This window comes from Neodiprion virginianus, chromosome 3 (assembly GCF_021901495.1).
Source record: "Neodiprion virginianus isolate iyNeoVirg1 chromosome 3, iyNeoVirg1.1, whole genome shotgun sequence".
Classification (NCBI taxonomy): Eukaryota; Metazoa; Arthropoda; class Insecta; order Hymenoptera; family Diprionidae; genus Neodiprion; species Neodiprion virginianus.
In genome coordinates, this window is record NC_060879.1 from 4,536,880 (window position 1) to 4,558,894 (window position 22,015).

Below are 22,015 nucleotides of genomic sequence, written 5' to 3' on the forward strand. Positions count from 1 at the left end.
TTCAAATTTTTGGGATTTTTGTACCATTGAGTAAGTTTGAAGAAAAGAGGGTTGCGAGTAAAAAAGTATTGAAAAATTTGAAATAAAAACTGGTGGAAGGAAATAATTTCCACGGACATATCGAATTAAGTTTTTATTCTATTTCCTCTTCCACTTTACCTTGACCTTTTTTACCTTTGTTTTCTACTACATAATTATTATTCATGCATATGTATATACGCAATGCGAAATAAAAATAGAAAACGATACTGCGTGCATATTTCACGGACAATATTGCATTTATTTCTCAATTGCAAGAAATTATTATCAGCAGCAGGCCATGTTTGATAAATTTATGTAACTAATTGAATATTCAACCATTGAAATACTTCCAAGAAAACATTTGAATTCAGTAAGCGTTTCGGGTATACATATACGTAAAGATAAAGTGGTAAGGCCTTTTCACCGTGGAAAGTTAGGGGAGTAATCAGTCACTCCCTTCAGCCGCAGGAATATACCCTTGTTATTTTACCCTGGTGAAATTTCCCGTGCCTACAGATGAGATGTCAAAAAGTAGAAACAATCAGGCGTCGTAATTGGAGGAAAATTCAAGATTCAAGAAGTAGCACCGACGACAATAAAAACAATAATGTTATAATAATATTTCTACGACTTGAAATTTGTTGGAATTTTATACAATATACATACATACGTTATATATAAAAAAGAAATTATCAATTCGAGTCGTATAGATGTAAGAAATTCGCACGTTTTCGCGAAAAGAAAAGTCTTTTCCTTTGTTCTGCAATAATTGCTAAACGCGGTAGAAAAAAAAAACAATGATACGATGGAAAAAAAAAATGAGAAAAAAACGAAAGGAAACCAATTTAATAAAATTTAAATCAATTTATCGTGTATTCGTTCACTAAAAATTTGGGCGGAAACTGCAGGGAATTATTTTATCACAAGATGCTGCCGCAAAAATTCCTAAATAATGTAATATGAATTCGTTCTCTGACTAATTTGTACAATTCAATTGATCGGGATTCTTTTTCCGTTCTTTCTTTGTTTTTTTTTTCGTTTTTTTTTTTCTTAAACTTGTTATTCCCTTCTTCATCCATTCAACAGTTCATTTTCAACCGTCTAGTCGTTTGAATTATTCATGCGTTAACTCGATTTGATATTATAATTTAATCACGTATCGACCTAGGTATTCATATAATATATTCATTTGTTTATTTATTCACGATTCGCCAATTATACGCTATTTTTCTGCATCGATTCAATACGTACCAAGTAGACCTTGGTTGACGTAATTTTTATAAATTACCCGAGGTTCGTTCGTTCGTTCGTTCGTTCGTTCGTTCGTCCGCTCGCAATAACGATTCGTTTGCTCGACCCTCGTTCATTGATTCGTAAATATAAAAATTGCGTTACGTCTGTAGATTATTAATCACAGGATATGAAAATCGTTGGACTGTTTGCCCGGCAGGTTTGGACAGAAGGTGTACATGGAGGAGATTGCTGATGAACAAGGGCGGCGGTGGTGTGGTGGTCGGTGGGGGCGGTGCGGGCGGCGGGGGTGGTGGCACGCCGCAGCATACTTCCGGCGCCTCGACAGACACGGAACTGACTACCATCGACACGCACGAATTGTGGTTACCGGAAAGCGACCCACCGCCTTCGGCGATGTCGGCCCTCCACGCTTTCGGTGCCGAAATGCTAAAGCTCTCGAGAGGTCTCGAAGGCATGGCGGCGGCGGCTGCGGGCAGCCAAACGCCACCGACACCGAGATCCGTTAATCATCAACACCTGATGCAGCAGCAGCAGCAGCAGCAGCAGCAGCAGCAGCAGCAGCATCATCACGCGAATCTGCATCATCGTTGCAACTTTCGAAGCGGGTGAGATTCTATGTTTGATAAGCGACAAAATTAAAAAAAAATAAATAAATAAATAAATAAACAGAGAATATACCTCTGTAAGAAGTTTGATTCGTGTAACAATAATTACCGATATCGGTGTATACGGTAATGATATTGAAAAGAATAAATGATACTAGAAAAAGGTTTGCGTCTTGGCTAAATGTCGGTAATATGTCGGTATAGAAATCTGTCGTCGCAAAACGATCGTTGCATATTTTCTACCGATACAAGGAACGTCTCGATATCGATGAATTTTCGATTGCTGAGGAATATTCCGACCTTCGTCTTTAAAGAACCGAATTTATCGACCTCTTTGGAGTGATATACCATGACGAAATAAAAAAATCCCGTAAGACGCTCAAGACTCGTTATTTATTCAACATTTTTTACTTCTCAATCGTCGATTCGTTCATTCGTTAATTCGTTCGTTCGTTCATTTGCTTCAAAGAACACGGGTGCGTGTAAAAGGTCGAAAAATATTGAAACAGGATCCGTAGAGGACTGGTTATACATGACTGAATATGAATTTCTCAAGGAGAGTTTATAGGGTTGCGGTATACATGAATATATATTTATACATAAGAAATATTTGATTAGCATATATTGCCGAATTCACGGAAAGTAAATGAGGACGAAAATTCGCAGAGTGCATGTAAATATAATAACTGTAAAAAGAGATAACGGTAATATCCGCGTGGTTATAACTGAATTTCTCATACGAAATATCTTATATTAACCAAAGAAAGGGGCATATTTTAATCGAAAGAAAAATCTTACAGTAGGTATATATATACCTATATATGCAAGAAATCTCTCAAGCCTTTATGAATATTATACGAAGAGATTCGGGTTTATTACAACTAATTGTAATAATTCACAATACGAACCGTATCTCATCTCGTTTCGTCTACAGAGATTATTATGAATTTGATTGAAGAAAGAAGGGGAGAGAGGGAGTGAAAAAAAGAAGATTGAAAACTGACAGAGAATGAAAAAAGCAAAAAGATACATATTTTCAGAAGGAAAATGTAATAGTATTGCTGGAAAATAGTGTATTTATATGAAACATGTATTCACACGTATGCATTTTTTTTTTTTATTTTATCTTCATTCCCACAAAAAGAAAAAAGAAAGACAAAAATGTCTGCAAACATGTCCCGATTCGTGGTAAAAATAATGATTTCAATTATTCGCGAAATTGATGTATATATATATACACTCAACCCAAGACGAAGTTGACGTAAATTGCGAACGCTGCGCCTTCTCGTTATGTCATGTGTGTATATACACACACACACACACACACACACACACACACACACACACACATTTATATATGTATAAATCACACACAGTATTGAGGACTGCAAATCTCTACAGTTTGAGCAAATCCCTGGGCTGATCCTGATCGTGTCTTTCAGGGATTTAGAAGGATTAGGTAAAGTTTAGGTGGAAATTCTACGCCGTTGAATAAGCTGCCGTTTATTATACCTCGTGTTACGCCGGTATAATGTGAGTGTAGACTAGCTGTGGATATATAACGGCACGTCGCGGTCACGGTTAAGGAACTTCGTCAAAACTTGGCCAAACTTGGTTGGATCTGTCTACATTACCCGTGTGTACAACATATCTCCGAAGGAAACACGCTAGCGAAAATCGTTACCTCGAACGATTTATTATACATTAGCAAATATTCCGCGAACTTAGGATCAAGAATTTACGAAAAATTTTATACAAACAATTAGATTGTATATTTTCAACTTGGGGAAAAAATCTTTAAAAATATATCACAGTGTCATTGTACCGAATGAAGTTTACACATGGAGTATCCGGTAAAACATTGTTTTTTTTTTTTTTCTAACGTCAAAGTTGTATCGCAAAAAAATTTTTATTCCCGTACGTTGAGCGAATGGTTTTATATTTTTTTATCATTATTATTTTTTTTTATGGCATTCTTCTTGTTCGCACAACCGGACTTAATTCGAGAGCGTCTCACAATCAGACACGCGTACACGTATCAATTAGTTTGTATTTTTTTTGGGGGGTGCTACTTTGGGGCTTTTCCGAGGCCTGGTTAATTTCTGACTTCCGTCTTTCTTCAGCTAGTCTGGACGTCGTGTGAAACCCTGAAGCTGTTAAGAGTGGAGGTTAGGTCAGGCGGTATGTGGGGAAATTACGAAATAGCAGGGTTTTCAGTTACGCAAAAGTCGGAGAGAAGTCGCTCCTTGATTTCATGATATCGTACGAACGAGAACAGGATAAATCAGAACTTGAGAAGTTTGAATTCAATTTCCGTTGAGTGGAAATTCCGCGCACGCGAACAAATAAAGAGTTTTCTTTGGCACAAATTTTTCTGCGAGATGTTAGTCTTATTATTATTATAGAAAGAAAAGGATAGAAGGAAAATTTCCTGGTGTAGATTTCACGTTCTTAAGTGCATATATATACACACACATAAATTGTTATTTTGATGGAGTCCAGAATTTTCATCTTCTCTTCCCCTTGCATTCGTGTATATATGTGTACACCTACATTTATAATATGGATACAAGGCTCCGCATGCAGACCAGAGGGTTGAAATTCTGTTTTTATAGCGTCGAAAAGCCAAGACGAGCCGCGCGGAATACCGTTTCATCGAAACGAGAGGACGGTCTTCATGGCATGCTCGTGTCTCGGAATAAAATGAACGCTTTGTCGTCGAGAGGCGAAAGCGAAGAATGAAAATAGAAGATACAACAAGAATTTGCTAGTTTTTGCAGAAGGAAATAGAGGAAAGAAACGCGAGACAAAAAGAAGAAAGTAAAGTCCAGGAAACGAAACGGAAGTTGGGAAAATCGGGGAAAACGCCGCGCGTGCAAACGTCATTTCGGTATAACGATTACGATTCTGATTTAGTTCAGCTCATTTAAGCTTAAGTTGCTTGGCCAAGAATCACTTTTGTACTAATTTTGTTACGGGATGATCGCACTATCGAGTATTTGTCGAAATTATTAAATGCGTAAATTATGAGAATCTCTTTAAAAACAAAAAAAAAAAAATAAAATAAGAACAGTGAAAATCAGAATTATAAAAAAAAGCTTAGATATCGATGCTTCATTTTAAATTGATTCAGAATAATTGAAAACAAATAATTTTTAGAAAAGTTTTTTTTTTGATTGTTTTAGTTCGTTTAAAAATCCAATTAATCTACCAGATTTTTAACACGTTTAAATTGATGTAAAATGAGTAATCGATATCTTAGCTCGTGTTTAAAATTCTAGTACTTTCTATTTTTGTACTTTCAAAAAGGTATTTGTAGCTTAAGATTATAATGGTTTGATAAATATTCGTCGTAATACAGTTAATAAAAAGCGTGGATTTGTAGACAACAAACCGCCTTATTTAAAGCTCAGATTTCTCCGGAGGTGTGTAATTTTACGGTAAATCGGAATTTGAACCTTGGTATTAAAAAAAAAAAGGAGATAAAAACGGAAATAAAGAATCTCGCGAGCACACACCAATCAATGTCTCATGATCGATCCGCCGAATGTAACGACTAAAACGGTATTTAACCATCGGAAATTAGTTTGTCGCATAACATTATGAAACTTCAGTTTCCGAAAAGTTTGCCACTTGCTTTCCCAGAATCGATTACATCAATATCGCCGGAAGGACAAGAACCCTCAAAGTTTGATTTCTCCCGATTCGTTCGCCGTCTTCGAAATTCATCTCGTTTCATCCGGAACCAATTAAACCGAGCAAATCGTACTCATCGGGCAAATTAGGAAAATGTGTGTCTGCGCGTGTGTGCGTATGTATTCAATTCCGAATTATACAAGCCTGCAGAGATAATGACGCTGCTTCGAACCACCAATAGGCGGAGGTCATCCGATGTAGGGTTGGTTCGTTGGTTGGAGTTTCGCGCCCTGATAGTCGACGGGGGCGTTGCCAATCAGGAATGAGATTGTAGACTCTGGGTAAACACATTGGTACTACCTCATGCAGTAGGGAAGTCGATTACCAGCCGAGTTGCATACTCCGGGTGAATTTCAAGACGGTTAGAAAGGCGAACGCTACCGTTCACAAGTTCAAAATTAGCTCAAAGCCTTTGCAAGCTTGCGTGCTTTTCGATAATCAACAGTTTTGCGGTTGTAAAGATGTCGCAGGTTGGATCGGTACGAAATCGTAAAGTCTCCAACGAGTCATCTGAATTCGAAACAAGTTGAAGAACAACTTGATCAAAGAATCATCCGAGACCGTCGGTTCGTTCCGAATAGAATATCGAAAAGCGATAATATATACTATATTTAAAAATGTTGGAACACTTTTTTAATGGACAGACTTGTCAGTATAACGTAATAACGAATTTGCCGCACGTTCGAAACAAGATCGTTTCATATCGCGACAGTTCAAGTACTCTTAAAATAATATAACGACGACACTCGGATTGCGTCCTGAACGGCATCGCTGCGCAACGTGCCTTACGTATATAATATATTTTCACCCCAGAGATTTATTGGCGGTATCTCGTTTCTCGACGACAGCCCCCCAATCTTCTTGAAAACTTCTTCTCTCTGATTGCCCGCCGTTATACCTACTTCGAATGCAGGATCGACTATCTCTTTCCGAGACTTTGCACATCGCGGGTGGAATATTCAAGCGTATATAATGGGAATTGAATGTTCGAAGCCCCGGCCAAGACGGCTTTTTTGACCTACGTAGACGCTCGGAAGCTTCTCTTTTCAGGGTCTGATACCTCGCTTTCACGATCGCCATCAACGCTTCTTAATACATTTTTCCGCCTTTCTCAATTTCTTATCTATCCAATTTCCGAGACGGTGAAGCAAAACTGATAAACGAGACGAGTGACAACCAGTTCGAAAGAACCACGTGTAGGTACATCCTCCAACTCCAACTTCAAACTCACTGTGGAGTTTCTTTCTCAGTTAAGCTGACGGTGCGAAACGTAACATCCGGACTTTTTCCTCGAACTTCCTACTGTAGAGACATCCAGATTGAAGACGTTTTTCTGACTCGAGCCAAAACGATAGCCGTCATCCAGCGCCGATTCAGGATCCTGTTAATGGCGATTCGCGGTCATCCCAAAGAATCTGATTGACAAGGAAAGTACCCGAGGTGTACTTCGCCGATTTTATTCATTCTGCCGTTTGTAACATGTTGTATTTCGAAAAAACATGAGACGAGTATTTCTTTGACATATCAATTCAGGCGTTTGAAGTGTGAGAACAACCCTTCATCCGCAAAAATCAAGGAGAGCAATCTCTGAGGGTGAAAGCACTGCGCGTAGTACCATCCAATGGATGTTGAACAATAATGTCCAATCGGTTTAATCCAAAAAATTTATATCTGTATCGGGATATCCTGAAAAATCAAACATCAGGGGTGACTCTTAACTGTGAGATGATAAAATTGGTATGTGAAACGAGTAATTGTCGAAGTATTTTCGATGCCCTACAACATATGACGGAATGATGAAAATCGGCGAGGTAAACCTCGGGTGCTTTCCTTGGGAATTCAGTACAGTCAATTCCAGGCGGCATTTTTCACTCCGACGTTGAGTGAAGAGGTTGATTGGGACAGTCGAGTGCGGTAAAACGAAGCCCGCCTAACGTTTAGGCGAGTATTGTGTTGACCAAGGACTTCTCGTGTCCGGATCCTGATCGTTTCACTCCTGCTTCGAAGGAGCGACAAGAGGCTCTTTTTCTTCATTGGTACAGACGACCATTCGTCGACACAGACGATCAATCTCTATCGACCAAAGGCAGGTTACCCTGTCTAGCATTCTTTCCTCTTTCTTTTCTCGGCGATTCTTACCGTCGATTTATACCTCCGATGATCGTTTGAGGGAGAAACACGTTAGTAAACCAATAGGCAGAGGTGTCACTTCGCCAAGTCACGAAACACCGCGAATTTTTTTCCTCACTCGATTCTAGGCCAAGAGTTTCGCGTTACAATCAACGGGAATCGATCAAATTCGATAGGGAATTAGAGAACCTCGATATCGGCGCAATTCAAGGTAACACCAAGTTCCGGTGACGTTTACTCAAATTTCTTGCAATCTGTTTCGGAACAGGCATTCAAATTTGTCTCTACAAACTTCGTGCACATCGATCGTTAACATCTTGGTTTCACACTGACGGCTGCAGTTACATAGCCCTCAATCAGGTATCGTTCGCAGGCGTGATTAATCAGGATTTCAAATTACTTGAAAAAATTTCGATCATCTCGTAAAGGTATCCCATGCTTTCAAAGTATGGGATTTCGAAACTTCTACATTTCGTGTAATTTCTAAGAAATTTCGAAAGCTTCCAAGTTAGGCTATAACCCCATAAAAAAAAATCAACGAATCGTAAAAAAAACCTCAGCAATCTAACAAAAAATTCTTTTTCCCTCTGTGTTTTTCAGATTCGACGGAAGTGCGCCAAGCAGCGCATCGGGTTCTCGAACAAGCCTGACACTGCAGGGAGTAGAGGAAGGATATCCACCAACGCCGTGGCGTCAACGACGTCGAGCATCGACGTACAACGAGGCGCACCTCAGCCGCGTGAACACACCACCGCGAATGGGCCGTAAACGAGCGTCGAGTTTCCACGTTCAGAGAGAGTTCACGCGATCGCCAACGGCTGCTGATGATCGAGAGGTGCGGGAATCGGTGGCGGCGCCACAGTCGACGGGCGGCGAAGGGAGGGGGGAAGAGAGGGCGCTGCCTCTGCCACCTCCGTGCACCTGTCCCTACTTCGGCGAGGGCTCCGAGCGCCAGCCGCGTCGTCCGTCGACCGAGTTGGTTATCGTTTCGAGCGATACGCTGAAACCGATCGGCAAGGGGCCGCTCGACATGGGCCTGCTGGCCCGGCAGCGGGGCCCGGAGTCGGGGTCCGTCGTGACGTGGAGGGGGGGACGCCGCGGCTCGAGCGTCGGTAGTACGAAGACGCTGCTGGCGCCACCTAGAGCCTCGCCGCTTCGTCGGGCCGCGACGATGCGCGCGCACAACGGAGCCGCGACCCTAGCGGCAAAGAGCAACAATTCGTCACCCTGTCTGATGCGTTACGCGGGCCCAGTTCGAACCCACCATTCCAGAACGAGTAGCGTTGTATCAAGGAATAGTTCACGGCACGGTAGGATTATCAGACTTGAACAAAAGGCGACCAAGGTTCTCGGGGTCGTCTTTTTCACCTTCGTTATCCTCTGGGCGCCGTTTTTCGTCCTGAATTTAGTGCCCGCGTTTTGTCCCGACTGCGAGAAGAGAATAAGTCACAAAATCGTCGACCTCGTCACCTGGCTCGGATACGCCAGCTCCATGGTCAACCCCATATTCTACACCATTTTCAACAAAGTCTTCAGGCAGGCCTTCAAGAAGGTTTTACTCTGCCGGTACAGAAATCAGACTTGGAGGCCCGCCAGGTAGGCCCTGCCTAAGCGACGACCCAGGGGCGCCGCTAGTCGAGTCTGACGATCCTATGTGTGGGTGAAAAAAAATACCACCCGGTCTACATTACGATTCCGCATATTTTTTCGCGAACCGCGACACCGCGATAGAAGATGAAAAACTGAACAACAGCTGCAAACGCTCGGTGATTAATTTTCTACGTAACGTTTCTAGCGCGTACTAATGTATCGTTCATTTAAATCTGCGATTATAGACTCTCGGTAACTTCCCGACCTCGGGGCTCTGACCAGGCTGAAAATTCCCACCTGGTGATAATGAAATCGACTCACGCGTATAGCCAGATTTTGAAGCGTAGAAATTTATCAAGAGTCAACTGTGCTCGGGGTGATTCGATTTTTAACAGAGGTACACGTAACATTATCCATACAAATACATTCATTGAGTGATATTCTTTCAATCTACGAAACAAATTTCTTCTGTGTTTGAAAACAAATTTATATTTTTGCTCTGAAATAAGGTATAAAAATTTTGTTTCTACGACAATCATTCCCACCTTCAATACCCCGGCACAGTATAATGAATTCTAGAATTTTGCCGGCCTGTGAACTCCAAAGTGGTATTTATCACGATGTAAGTGTGTATTATAATTTAAAGAGAAATAACAATAGTAATTATAACGATAACAACAACAATAATGGTAATAATAATAAATATAACAAAAATTGAGGATAAGAACCTGCAGTGCAATAAATCGATTATACGTATAATAGGTAGTATAACGATAGTGACTGTGAGCTAATGAATATAAATTTAGAATAATATTGCTAATAATTGAATGAAAATTCAAGCACGCAAGCCATACTAGAGTACATGAATAACATTAAATATAATAATAATAATAATATCAATAATAATACCAACAACAACAACAACAACAACAACAACGTTATGCGGGAAAAATTATAATGTGGAAAACCACAAACAGGCTGCTCAACGAGAAAATGATGGTTATGATATTGATTATTGCGTGTAATTTTTACAATATGAGCTATCGACGATTGTTAAATTGTTATAGAGAGATCATTGGGGTGGAATAATATAATTGGATTAAATCGAGGTTCGGTTTTCACGCTTCGCTAATATTTCAATACGCAACCAGCTTCATACACTGATAATATTACGTATCCTATCATTCTACTACACGTGACGATTTGAGTCATAACGAAGCAACGTTTTTCCTTCAAGTTCATAAATTTTATGTACACAAAATTAGGATGTGTTTCAAAATAACGTTTCTCTCGATTTTTCCCAACACTGTGACGAGATTCGCGGTAAAATTCGTGAAAAATTTCATTGAATATTTTCCTTCCACAAGTAAGAATATTAAACAAATCACCACCGGATGAAGCAAAAAAGAAATTACGATTGCGACTCTAGAAGCGGCAATTGTTATTGTTGTTATTATTATGATTGTTATTAATATTATTATTGTTGTTGTCGTCGTTGTTGCTGTTATTACTAATATCGTCGTAATCATAATCGCTATTGTCAATCTCATTATCGCGAAACGAAAGATGAAGCGATCGTTATACGCGGCATACATTCAACGGTAATATACAGACAGCTTGTTTGCGGTAAAGTTTTTTCAGGCGAATAGAAAAAAGATTTGAAGAACTGGAACAACAATGAGATCCGGGAACAGCAGCAGAACGGTGGTTGAATTTTAACGACATGGACGTTGTTGTGCAACGTATAATATAGACAGGGAGAGAGTACAATGTGACGTTGCACTCCACAGTCATATACACACACACACACACACACGTAAAGTGTAACATCCGTTCGGCCAACGGTCTGCAGTGAAAAAGAAAGAGTCCGTGTACGTTTGCAACAATTTTACTTTTTTTTTTTTTTTTCACGAGATAAATAAAACAAACGGCGAAAATTGCGATTCAAAAACAGAATGGAAAAATAGAGAAAGAAAGAAAAATGAGGGTAGAAATATTTCCACATGAGAATGACTGATCGAGAGAATAGAACCTTGTAATAAAATCGGAGTCAGTGAATATGGATTTCATTGTTACGGTTGTTTTTTTTTTCGCCCCCGCGTTTTATTTCATTTTTACCAGCCTGCCCAAATGTTTTGTACAAAATGTACGTAATCAACGTTGTATGGGAACTTGATGTAGTTGGTAACAATGGCGTTTTCGAGTGACTATATACGAGTGTTACGTAATAAAATGCTTGTATAGATTAATCGACAACTTCGGCTGCAATGCTATAGGCGAAAATATCTAAGAATATCCACATCTGTACCATTAACATAATTTGTTTACAATACGTAGGGCTAAAGAGCGAACGAACAATCTTCATCATTAGATTAGAATTAGAGTTAGGTTATATCGATCGAGTATTACGCGGTAGAGTAAGACGATATGTTCTCCTGTTTTACCGATTTTCACCTACCCACCGGTAATAAAGATTTCGAACGTTACCGACACGCGATCGTTATCGCGAAAATTTTTTTGCATTGGTGAAAAATTATCACATCACGAGTGTCAATTTCGCTTTTGCACGTATTTTGTGAAACTGTAAAACAAAGTAGAGAAGTATATTTCAAGATAATTTGGCAATACCGAAAAATCGGTCAATCCTCGCATCGATAATATATTTCTCTGCCTTATCGAACGACGGTAAATTGAGATCTATGAAACAGGAAGACGACAATTTCGTCGTCTACGATTTTCATTCGAAACGAATAATAATGTTATATGCAGCTATATGTAAGTCAATTGATGTGCACCCATATTTGTATACGTATTACTATTCGTACGATCGATTGTATAAATGTTGAGTACGTGATGTAACGAAAGATAATTAATAGACGGGTAAAAATGGATACGAAAGAGCTGTAATAAGAAGAAAAAAAAAAAAATATTCCTATACATAAAACAAACAGATAAATCAATAACGAATATATAAATGATAGATCTATCCTGATGTACCTGTAGTCTAAATGTGTAATTCACGTCTGCGTTTATAATAAATCTGTTCAATTATTTCTTTTTCTATGAATGATACAAAAAAAAATGAAACCGGTTGAAAGGTATAGAGAGAATTGAAATAAATTTTTACCGCGTAGTGAATCTAAGGTGCTAAAAATTGTGAAAAGCCTAATTTTAAATCCATTTATATACATGTATCACCGAGTGTAATACATAGAATATATCTATAATATAGAGTTATTATGTGCGAGGGCTGAATAACGAAGTGATTATAAAAGATTATTTGTGCAATTGATAATACACTTGTGTCTGCTTGTTAGTGACGTGTATATATATATATATATATATATAAACAGATATATGTATGTATAACTGTGTACGCATGAGTAAAAAAAGTGCGATGGATTTTAAAATATCTATTAACATAATCGTATTATGAGATCTTAATAACTGTGTAATTCATGGACGATTTTTAAATGAACTGGTTAATTACAGTAGGTCAATTACGAATTATAATTACACACTGTATCATTTATCATGGACGAAACTTATGATAATGACAATATCTTTCCGTCGATATTTCTTAGCCTTTGAATTATATCGATTACATAAGCACAGTAAATTTTTTCGTTGTTTTCCTCTTCATCTTATCGCAAGAAATAAATATATGTATATATAATTTCTATATATATAAATATAAAATTTCCAATATATATATATATATATATTGGAAAATAATTAGAAATTCATTTTCAATAAACAAGGCCGGATCGTGAAAGTAGCGAAACGATAAGAAAAAAAAAACAATAAAATTGAGATAGGAAGGGAAAAGAATGCTCGCGGTATAATTTAACCCGCACTCTCTATGCATGTGAATTCTCTTCTTTTTCTGTTTTTTCGCTTCTAGATCGTTTTCTTTTTTTTATTTCCTCGAGTCGAGCTCGCCATACATGTACATATATATATACATACCAGTCCCATGCCCTGGTAACTGCGTTACCCGAGCTATTTAGCATTTTTATTTTTCTTCAAAATGGTCTAAATCGACGATTCTCCGAGCGTTTAGGTATAAGTAGGTGAGTTGGGGGGGGGGGGGGGGTGACGACAGCGACGGTGAAGAAGATGAAGAAGACGTAGAAAGAACACGAGGAGGGAGAATAAAAATACAACGAAGAGGAAACTTTGACGACGGTATGAAAAAACGTGACATCTCAAATTTTTAATTAAGAACGCGATGATCTCGAACGAGGTAGAATTGTTCGTTGATGCGACACTGGAATTTTGGGTGCGTGAATTATACGAAGCATTGTTTTTTTTTTTGCAATAGATTCGATAATTGTTTCGATAATTTTGTCATTTATTTATTCTTCGTAATTAGTTAGACTTTATGTGACAGTTTATGATAATTTTTTAAGCCCAATTGTAGGTTTCTGTGTAAATATCGTTCCAATTCCGTACCGTATATAATTTTTGCATTCGTTTCATAAATTGAAATGTTCAATGTAATTATAACATATTAGAATTGATGAACATTTGTTTGTTCGATTTTACGTGAAAGTTTCTCTATAAATAAACGAGTGAACGATTAAAACAATTATTAAATCTAGTTTACAAAAAATCGCTACGCACAATTCATGAAACCAAAATTCCAGTGCCGTATCAATGATAAATTTTTCACCTAGGACGAGACGTCCGCGTTCTCCTCTCACAATCTGATATTGTCACCTTCTTCTAACGCAATTTGAAATCTCACGTTCATTCGCACTGACGCCAACTTGTGGATGAAAATAGACAGCAATCTCAAACGAGAGGCGAATAGAAATTTCATTTACGGAAATAAAACGTTTTCGTCAATGTGCTGTTTTTTACTTTGCTTTTTGCAATTTTCGCTTACAAAATGTGAAAAATTGAACGAACAAAGCAAGCGAAGCTCGCCAAAGAGAGATACAACTTTGAAACACACTTCGCACATGTTTAGATTTATCTGGTTGATACAATATTGATTAGGGGTAGCAAAGAGAAGGGGCGTCGATTCGTCTGGCTGCTGCGTCTGCGTTGTAATATGTATATAAGCACTGTACGAGCTGATAACGAGGCGGTATAGACGAGAAAGATCAAAGAGAATCGGTCAGGAAATCTAGATGGGTTTACAAAATACCGCCGCGTGACATCAAAGGACTGTAAACTAGAAACTAGAAGCCATAGTATCTGAGTAACCAAGTTTTATGAGTACGGGCTTTCAAAAATGAATTATTTTTCGATGGTGTGATTGAGGAGTTTAATTTTTCCACGTCGATTGATTTTTCAACAATATATCCAGTTGCGAGACTTGAATTTATCAAGATTTAAAAAATACCGCTCGGAAAGACAAATTTTTATGATACTCGTTGATTTTTTATTTTATTTCTTTTCGTTTTGTCCCGTTTACTTCACCAATCTGTTTCAAAAGTCGTTGAAATTTGACGGAGAGAAAGAAAATGAAAATCGCAGGAATTTTCAATCGTGAAATTGTGTGAAAATAAAAATAAAAATGAACAGCCGAAACTGGATCGCGGCGAAAAAAAATGAACGACTAAAATCTAATATTGTTGGAATAAAAAAATTTCATCGTAGCCGGTTTCGCATGAAATTTGAAATCGGTTGATCATCATTAAAGTAATATTTTGAAATTAGTTTTGGTTTCAATTTCATTCACTGCGGAACCATATTTCTAATTTTCATTTCTTTCCAACTTCTTCACGATATGCAAGACTAGAAATTTTTCTGCAGAGAATGCGATGATATTTATTTACATATCGCCATATTCGTATTTTTAAAACGCGTCGATCGATATTCGTGACTGTCGCGTGTCCCTCGCTATTTCCATTCCCATTTCTATTCCTATTTCCATCTCGATCCGCTTATTTTTTTTTATTTGCTTATTTCTTTTTCATCTTGACGTCGCCTACATTTTTTATTCCACCGCAGTGTTTCGTGCACGAAAATTAAATTTACAACTCCGCGTTACATAACACACGATCAGACTAATTTAATTAATTAACCGAACCGAAAGATGTTGAATACGTTATGATCGCGCATGCGGGTGAAATAAAATTAAGAGAAAAAGTTCAAATACGTAAATAATAAGAACGAAATAATTTTTCCCAGAATATACAATGAATCATTGAATACACATCCACGTTATTACTCAAAAATTGAACTATACTTTATAATATTTTAAATTAAATTTCAATTACGATTGTCTTCGCAATATTGTTATTACTATTCTCGTTATTGTCCCCATTACTTGCGTCTATTAAATATAGTAACAACAACAATAATCACTGTTATTATATTGACCTTAAATTATAAGACGGCGGATGATAAGATAAGAATGAGAAAAAAAAATTAAATAATTATATTTGTGTATAATTAGAAGAAAAATAAAGAAATATACATATTGTATAATAGCGATTGCTGCAGTAGAGGGGAGACAGTACGCTTAAAGAGTAGCGCGTGACGAGAAATAATTATGTATACTGCTGGACTGCAATGTATGTAACATACATGTAGTGTGATATATACTATATGTATATTAGGGTGAGACGAAAAAACTAACCTATCGAATCTGTGGTCTTAAAAAGACCGTATTTACTGAGAAAAAAATTATCCCGTTTGGAAAAATTTTTAGCTCAATTTTAAAAGGTGTCGCTGGCCATTTGAAATTTCCCATTTAAATGACGCGCGGAACATTTTTTTTCATTAAAAATGCTGCAACTTTTGAACCGTTTGAAATAAAAAAATTTTCAAGGCATATTCTTGTATGGCATTAAATTCTCTAAAAAAAAGACTGTGGGGTTGATTTTCTAGACTCAAAAATTCGCATACTTACGGGCCGTGAAGGTCGAAGAAAAACAGAAATATGCAGTTTTAGGGCTCTGCGATTGAAAATATCCATACTAAATGAAAAAATTTGAGCTAAAATGAAATAAGGTGTGTGAAAGATGTTGTTTATAAACTATATTCGTCAAAGGAGTAGAGTTTTAACTCATTTATTTATTTTTTATTGCACTCTGAAACATTAATATTCTTTTCAATCGTTGATAAAACTTTGTTTGTTACAATTAGGATATTGCTGGCGATGTAATTGCACTAATTGCAAAATAAATTGTTTTCGTTCTTCATTTTTCGTTAAAGTTCGATTATAATTTTGTATTAACGCTATACCGCATATTTCCGCTTTTCTTCGACTTTCACCGCCCGTAAGTATACGAATTTGGAGTCTAAGAAATCAACTTCAGGGACTTTTTTTTAGAGAATTTCACGCCTTACAAGAATATGCCTTGAAAATTTTTTTTATCTCAAACGGTTCACAAGTTACAACATTTATAATGAAAAAAAAATTATATGTATGTTATTTAAATGGGAAATTTAAAACGGCCAGCGACACCTTTTAAAATTGAGCTAAAAATCTTTCCAAACGGGAGAATTTTATTCTCAGTAAACAGGTTCTTTTAAGACCATAGATTCGGTAGGTTAGTTCTTTTGGCTCACCCTAATATACATATAATATGCAACGATACGGTTGAATATCTTATACATATATATATATAGAAGGAAATATTAGATAATAAAAGGAAAAATTTTGTGTAAAATGTAATAATCTATAGTGTATACCTAACAGTGTAAATAATCGTCTGACATGCATTTGTATTTTACACGCGAAATAGCATTGTGTGGAATTTTTTTTTCTTTTCATAACCTTGTCTCTATTAATTTGAAGCTCGATTGTTGTATCGTTATTGTTATTATTATCATTATTATTGTTATTATTGTCGTTGTCGTTATCATTATGATCGTTCTTTTTTTCTTTTTTTTTTTTTTTTATCATCACCCATTGCTCGGTTATACTTATACGTGAAATTGTGCAATGTTATGCTACTTTTAACTGCGTCAGAGATATTAAACGTTCGAATAATGTTTGCGGATTTATGATATTGATACGAAATATACGCCTGCACAATAATTAATTTAAGAATATAATGCCGCGTTTGATCGGTCGAATATTGGGTATACAGGTAGTATAAGAAAACTTGGATATAAATGCGAACAAAAACAGAACAAAGTCTTAATATTTATATGTACACTAAGATATTTAGGATATTCTAAATCGGCTTTGAAAGAAAAAAAATTATACATATATATATATATATACTTATATATATATATATTATCTATCACATGTGTATTGGTATATGAAAAATAAAATATCGAAACCGCCTGACGAGTATACTTGTGAAACGAAACAGCGACAACAACAACGTTGAGAACAAGGAATAAGAAAAATTCCAAACAGTGTCGATGAAAAACCAATTATTATTGAAAATGAATCGGTATGGGAAATAAAAATAATAACGTATGTATAAAAAATGATATGAAACGAATAGCCGGCAATGAATTTCGAAGCTTGCGTAGGTATACGTAATACCAACCGAACAGAAGTTGGCGGATCGGTAATACGTGCAAAGGATGCGGGACGATTCCGGCGATTTCTCGTTAATCCTCGACAAGCCTCGACATTCGTCGAATAATTTGAGTAGTCAACGGAGAAGAGGAATGGGAACGGGAATAGGAATAGGGACGGGGATCGGGATGGAGAGTGAGGAACACGGAGAACAGGGTCCAACCGTATAGGAGGAGGAAACTAATTAAGCCTGTCGACTCGATCGCAGAGCCGGAATGCGTGGGTGGATATAATCAATTACCGGGATAACCGCGGCGGATTCAAAGAGGAAAGATATTCATACGCCGAAACGCGAAGGGCGTTTTTGATTCGTACGAATCGAATATTGCACAAGTTGTCGAATGTCGAATGTTTTTTTTTTTTCTTTTTTGTTTCCCCCTATTCTTTTTTTTTTCAGCTGGAAAAATCGCAAACTTTACTTTCTTTTCCCGCAACGACTACTTTTACTCGACATAAGAACAACAAAAACGACAACGGCAGAAGTATTGTTAATAAATGAATGACCGCGACTGAGTGGAAAATGGCGTCGAAATAGACAAAGGGATGTGAGAAAATTGAATTTGTTTTTTTTTTTTTCTTTCTTTATTAATTTCATACACGCCTCGCGGAACGATGCAAAAGGAAATTTAGGCACAAAATGTAACTTCAATCGGGGAAAAATTTGTGAAAACTTCCGCGCTTTGAACGCTTTGCTTGAAATATTTTTGTTTATTGGAGGAAAAATTTAATGGTTATTATTATTTCACGTAACATCGTTTAAATGAACATTTTATTACCATTCAACTTTATTACGTTCACGTTAATTAAATGCGATATCATGCGGATAATTCAAATTACTCGAATTCTCTCTTCAATTTATGTAATTGTATGTATATATATATATACACATTACATACATATATACATGTATATATATATATATATATACATGAGCTCATTTATAATCAAAGCGCAATTTCAAACGGTCTAACTTGTTGATTTAATTTTAAACAAAACAAATTGTCTTACCCGACTCATTTATTTATTCCGTAATTTTTCTCTCCGTGTTTTTTTTCTTCATTTTTTCGATCATAAGAGTTTCTATATTTTTCTTTTATACATCCGTATTTATTCGAATGATTCTGGATTTCGATTTTCCCAGATTTTTACCTTCCAATACAGTTCGACTTTTCATCCGAACCTCAATTTTCTACATTCCAAGGTTCCATACAAATCGATATTTACAACCCGAGTGCGAAATAAAATGAGAAACAAGGCCTCACATTTCCCAAAAATTTCACATTACAGAAAAGTGCTACTTTATTCCCGCAAATTACGGGGAAAAAGAAGTTAAGAGGGAATAACATGCTACTTTCATCCCGTTTTTCAGGTCAAAAATAAACGTCATCGTTACCGTTCGCGTCGTGGATAAACAATTTTTTCCTCAATTCTGCATTCCCCTATTTAGCGAAGCTATTATTCATCAATGTCTCAAGTATTTTCAAGATCCGATATAATAATAATAATCATACTGTCGATAAAAATGAAAGTAGCAAATCGGTAGATAAGTGAAATAAGGAGAAAGTTGCGCAAAAATAGAAGATGTGCCAAAAAACGGGAACCAAGAATTGAGGGAAGGGGGGGGTGAAAAAAAGTTTTCAACGTAAGATGAGCGGGACATAGCTGATATGGGAAAAGAAAGATGGTAACCGAAGGCAATAAAGCGGACGATGGATTTAAAAGGGTTGAGAGAAAAAAAAAGGAACAAAAAAAGGGTGACGTGACGGAAAGCTGATAGCCGGCGAGAATGGCGACGTTCTCGAAAAGGTGCGTATAAAATGAAAATGGAAAAATAAGATGAATAAAAAAAAAAAAAAAGAAAAAAAGGCGCCTCAAAATTGGGATCAAAATAATATACGGTAAATAACTCACGTTTCGCAGTTAAAAAAAGATCACGAGCGTGTTCTTCAGATAAATTCACGTCATAGGTAATGATTCTTTACTCCAGAACTGGGTCAACTTTCTTTTTTTTTTCTTCTTTTTTTTTTTTTTTCTCTCCCCGTATATAACCCGATGATCTTTCGTTTGTTTGTTTTTGTTTTTGTTTTTTTTGTTTTTTTTTTTCAAGATCACAAGCATCGTCATACCGATGAAAAAATTTTTTCGTAAAAAATAATAATCTTCATCCTTGCAAAAAAAAAAAAAAAACATTTGATCAAACCGACGTGGAAGAATATTTTTGTTGAGGATCGATACGTGAAAAAACAAAAATTTGCGAAGCATAAAAAATTGATGGTGCGGATATGCGAGACGGTGGGAAAGGCGTAAAACTGAAAGATCGCCAAGAACTTAACCGCGATCCACGATTCGGAATTCGTTCTTTTCCCGTGACCAAAAACCGTGGAAAATTGGTTTCCAATCTCTGTAAGTTACGATCACAAAACTTCCGAGCCCTCAAATCCGTTCGTACAATTTCTTGCCGAACGGCTACGTTTCGCATTCTAAACGTTTTTTTTCCACGCGAATAAATTAACGTATATTCTCCGACTCCTTTCCGTCTCGCTCCTCCCCCCCCCCCCCCCCCCCTCCCAACCCCCTTTTTTGGGTTTCAAGATCATCGCACCACCAATTATTTCGCCAAAAAAATTTCTCACGACGAAGCGACAAAATCCACTTTTTTTTCGGCATCGTCAAAAAACTGTACGTCGAAATATCCCTTCATTATTTCCGCAACAGTAAATGTGCAGCAGCAAAACGAAGAGCCTAGGTATAGATTTAATTTTAATTTCGCCCCGCGATGCTGTATTGAGGAAAATAAATTGAATCTTTCTTTGTCGCGGGTTGTGAATTGAATTTTTCTGTTTACCGATTCTCCGTACATAACGTACACCTACCGCTGATTGTGAAACTCCTACGTACACCCTTCACAGGACGATAAGATTTAACAATTTTCCCACTCGTTTCCGGGCTTGCTTTTTTTTTTTTTTTTTTTTAAAGTTTCTTTTTTTCATCGAACGAGCCTTTTTTATTTTACTTGAAGAAAGAAAAAAAAAAAAAAAGCGTTCCCGACATAAGAACCTGAATTTTCTAATAATCGAATCGACATTATCGAATTCGAAATCGGTTTTCTCCCTGAAATTTCAATATCATTCATTACGTGTGTGTATTTTTTTTTTTTTTTTTTTTTCCTCCATACTTTACTGTCACTGATTCGAACGTTGAAATATCCAAACGACTTCCGGTTTTTTTTTTTTTCGTAGCACTTCTGCACGACTGCATCGGGTCGTATTCGAGCCAGAGCGAAGTATAGAATGAAAGAAGAATCTGGATGGAATGTTGTGGGGGGAAAAAAGGGGAATGTAATGGGAAAAAAAAAAAAAAAAACGTGCCGATGAAAAAAAAGAACAGGAAACGGATCGCCGTGCGGATGGGAAACAAATATTGGCGACTCGGTTAGCGAGCGGCAGCCCAGATTTACAATTAGACAAAGAGAATGGGAGAATGAAAGAAAGAGAGAGAGAGAGAGAGAGAGAGAGAGAGAGAGAGAGAGAGAGAGAGAGAGAGAGAGAGAGAGAGAGAGAGAGAGAGAGAGAGAGAGAGAGAGAGAGAGAGAGAGAGAGAGAGAGAGAGAGAGAGAGAGAGAGAGTTTTGTTTGGTTTTTTGCGTTTTTTTTTTTTTCTTTTTTCGTTTGTTTTTTTTTTCTAGCGAAATGAGAAACGTTGTAGCGTGTAACGAAACACCGATTAAGCCCTGTGGAAAATGTCGCAAGAAATAAAATAAAATACTCTCTTAGAATAATAGGTTGAAAAAAGAAAAATGAGAAGCAAATCTCATTTTTCTTTTTTTCTTTTTTTTTTTTGTTTTTTTTCAAGCTGACTCAAGATTTTTCACCTTGGAGCGTAAAATTGTTACTTTGTTTTTCAACAGCAACCTTCAATATATCTATACATATAATTATATATGTTGTTTGTTTGATTCTTTTTCCAAATTAAAATCAACGGATCTGCAACTCGAGACGTGACGATTAAGACTCGACGGATACGGATTCGTCGAAATTTAGTGGGTAGGAAAATTTCAGGCGATAAGGGAATAAATAAAAATTATCTGGCACCGTTTTCGTACGCTCAGCACACAAATGTGCATATATACATATATATGCAAGGTATATTCATACAAATTCGATTCGCTCGAAAAAGTTTCTCTCTTTCGCTCTCTCTCTCTCTCTCTCTCTCTGGTTTAA

At 36.9% G+C, this 22,015-nt stretch overlaps 2 protein-coding genes across 3 annotated transcripts in view; one reads left to right on the plus strand and one right to left on the minus strand.

The window, feature by feature from the left end:
- Positions 1-12,423, plus strand: part of LOC124300659 (5-hydroxytryptamine receptor 2A) — a 78,620-nt gene extending 66,197 nt beyond the window's left edge. For both annotated transcript variants that reach the window (XM_046754958.1, XM_046754959.1), the window contains exons 5-6: positions 1,472-1,880; positions 8,307-12,423. In XM_046754958.1, the coding sequence (XP_046610914.1) occupies positions 1,472-1,880; positions 8,307-9,306 (1,409 nt within the window). In that variant the 3' untranslated portion in view covers positions 9,307-12,423. The remainder of the gene's footprint in view (positions 1-1,471; positions 1,881-8,306) is intronic.
- Positions 1-22,015, minus strand: part of LOC124300658 (26S proteasome non-ATPase regulatory subunit 1) — a 66,209-nt gene that overhangs the window by 7,378 nt on the left and 36,816 nt on the right. The window lies entirely within an intron of this gene.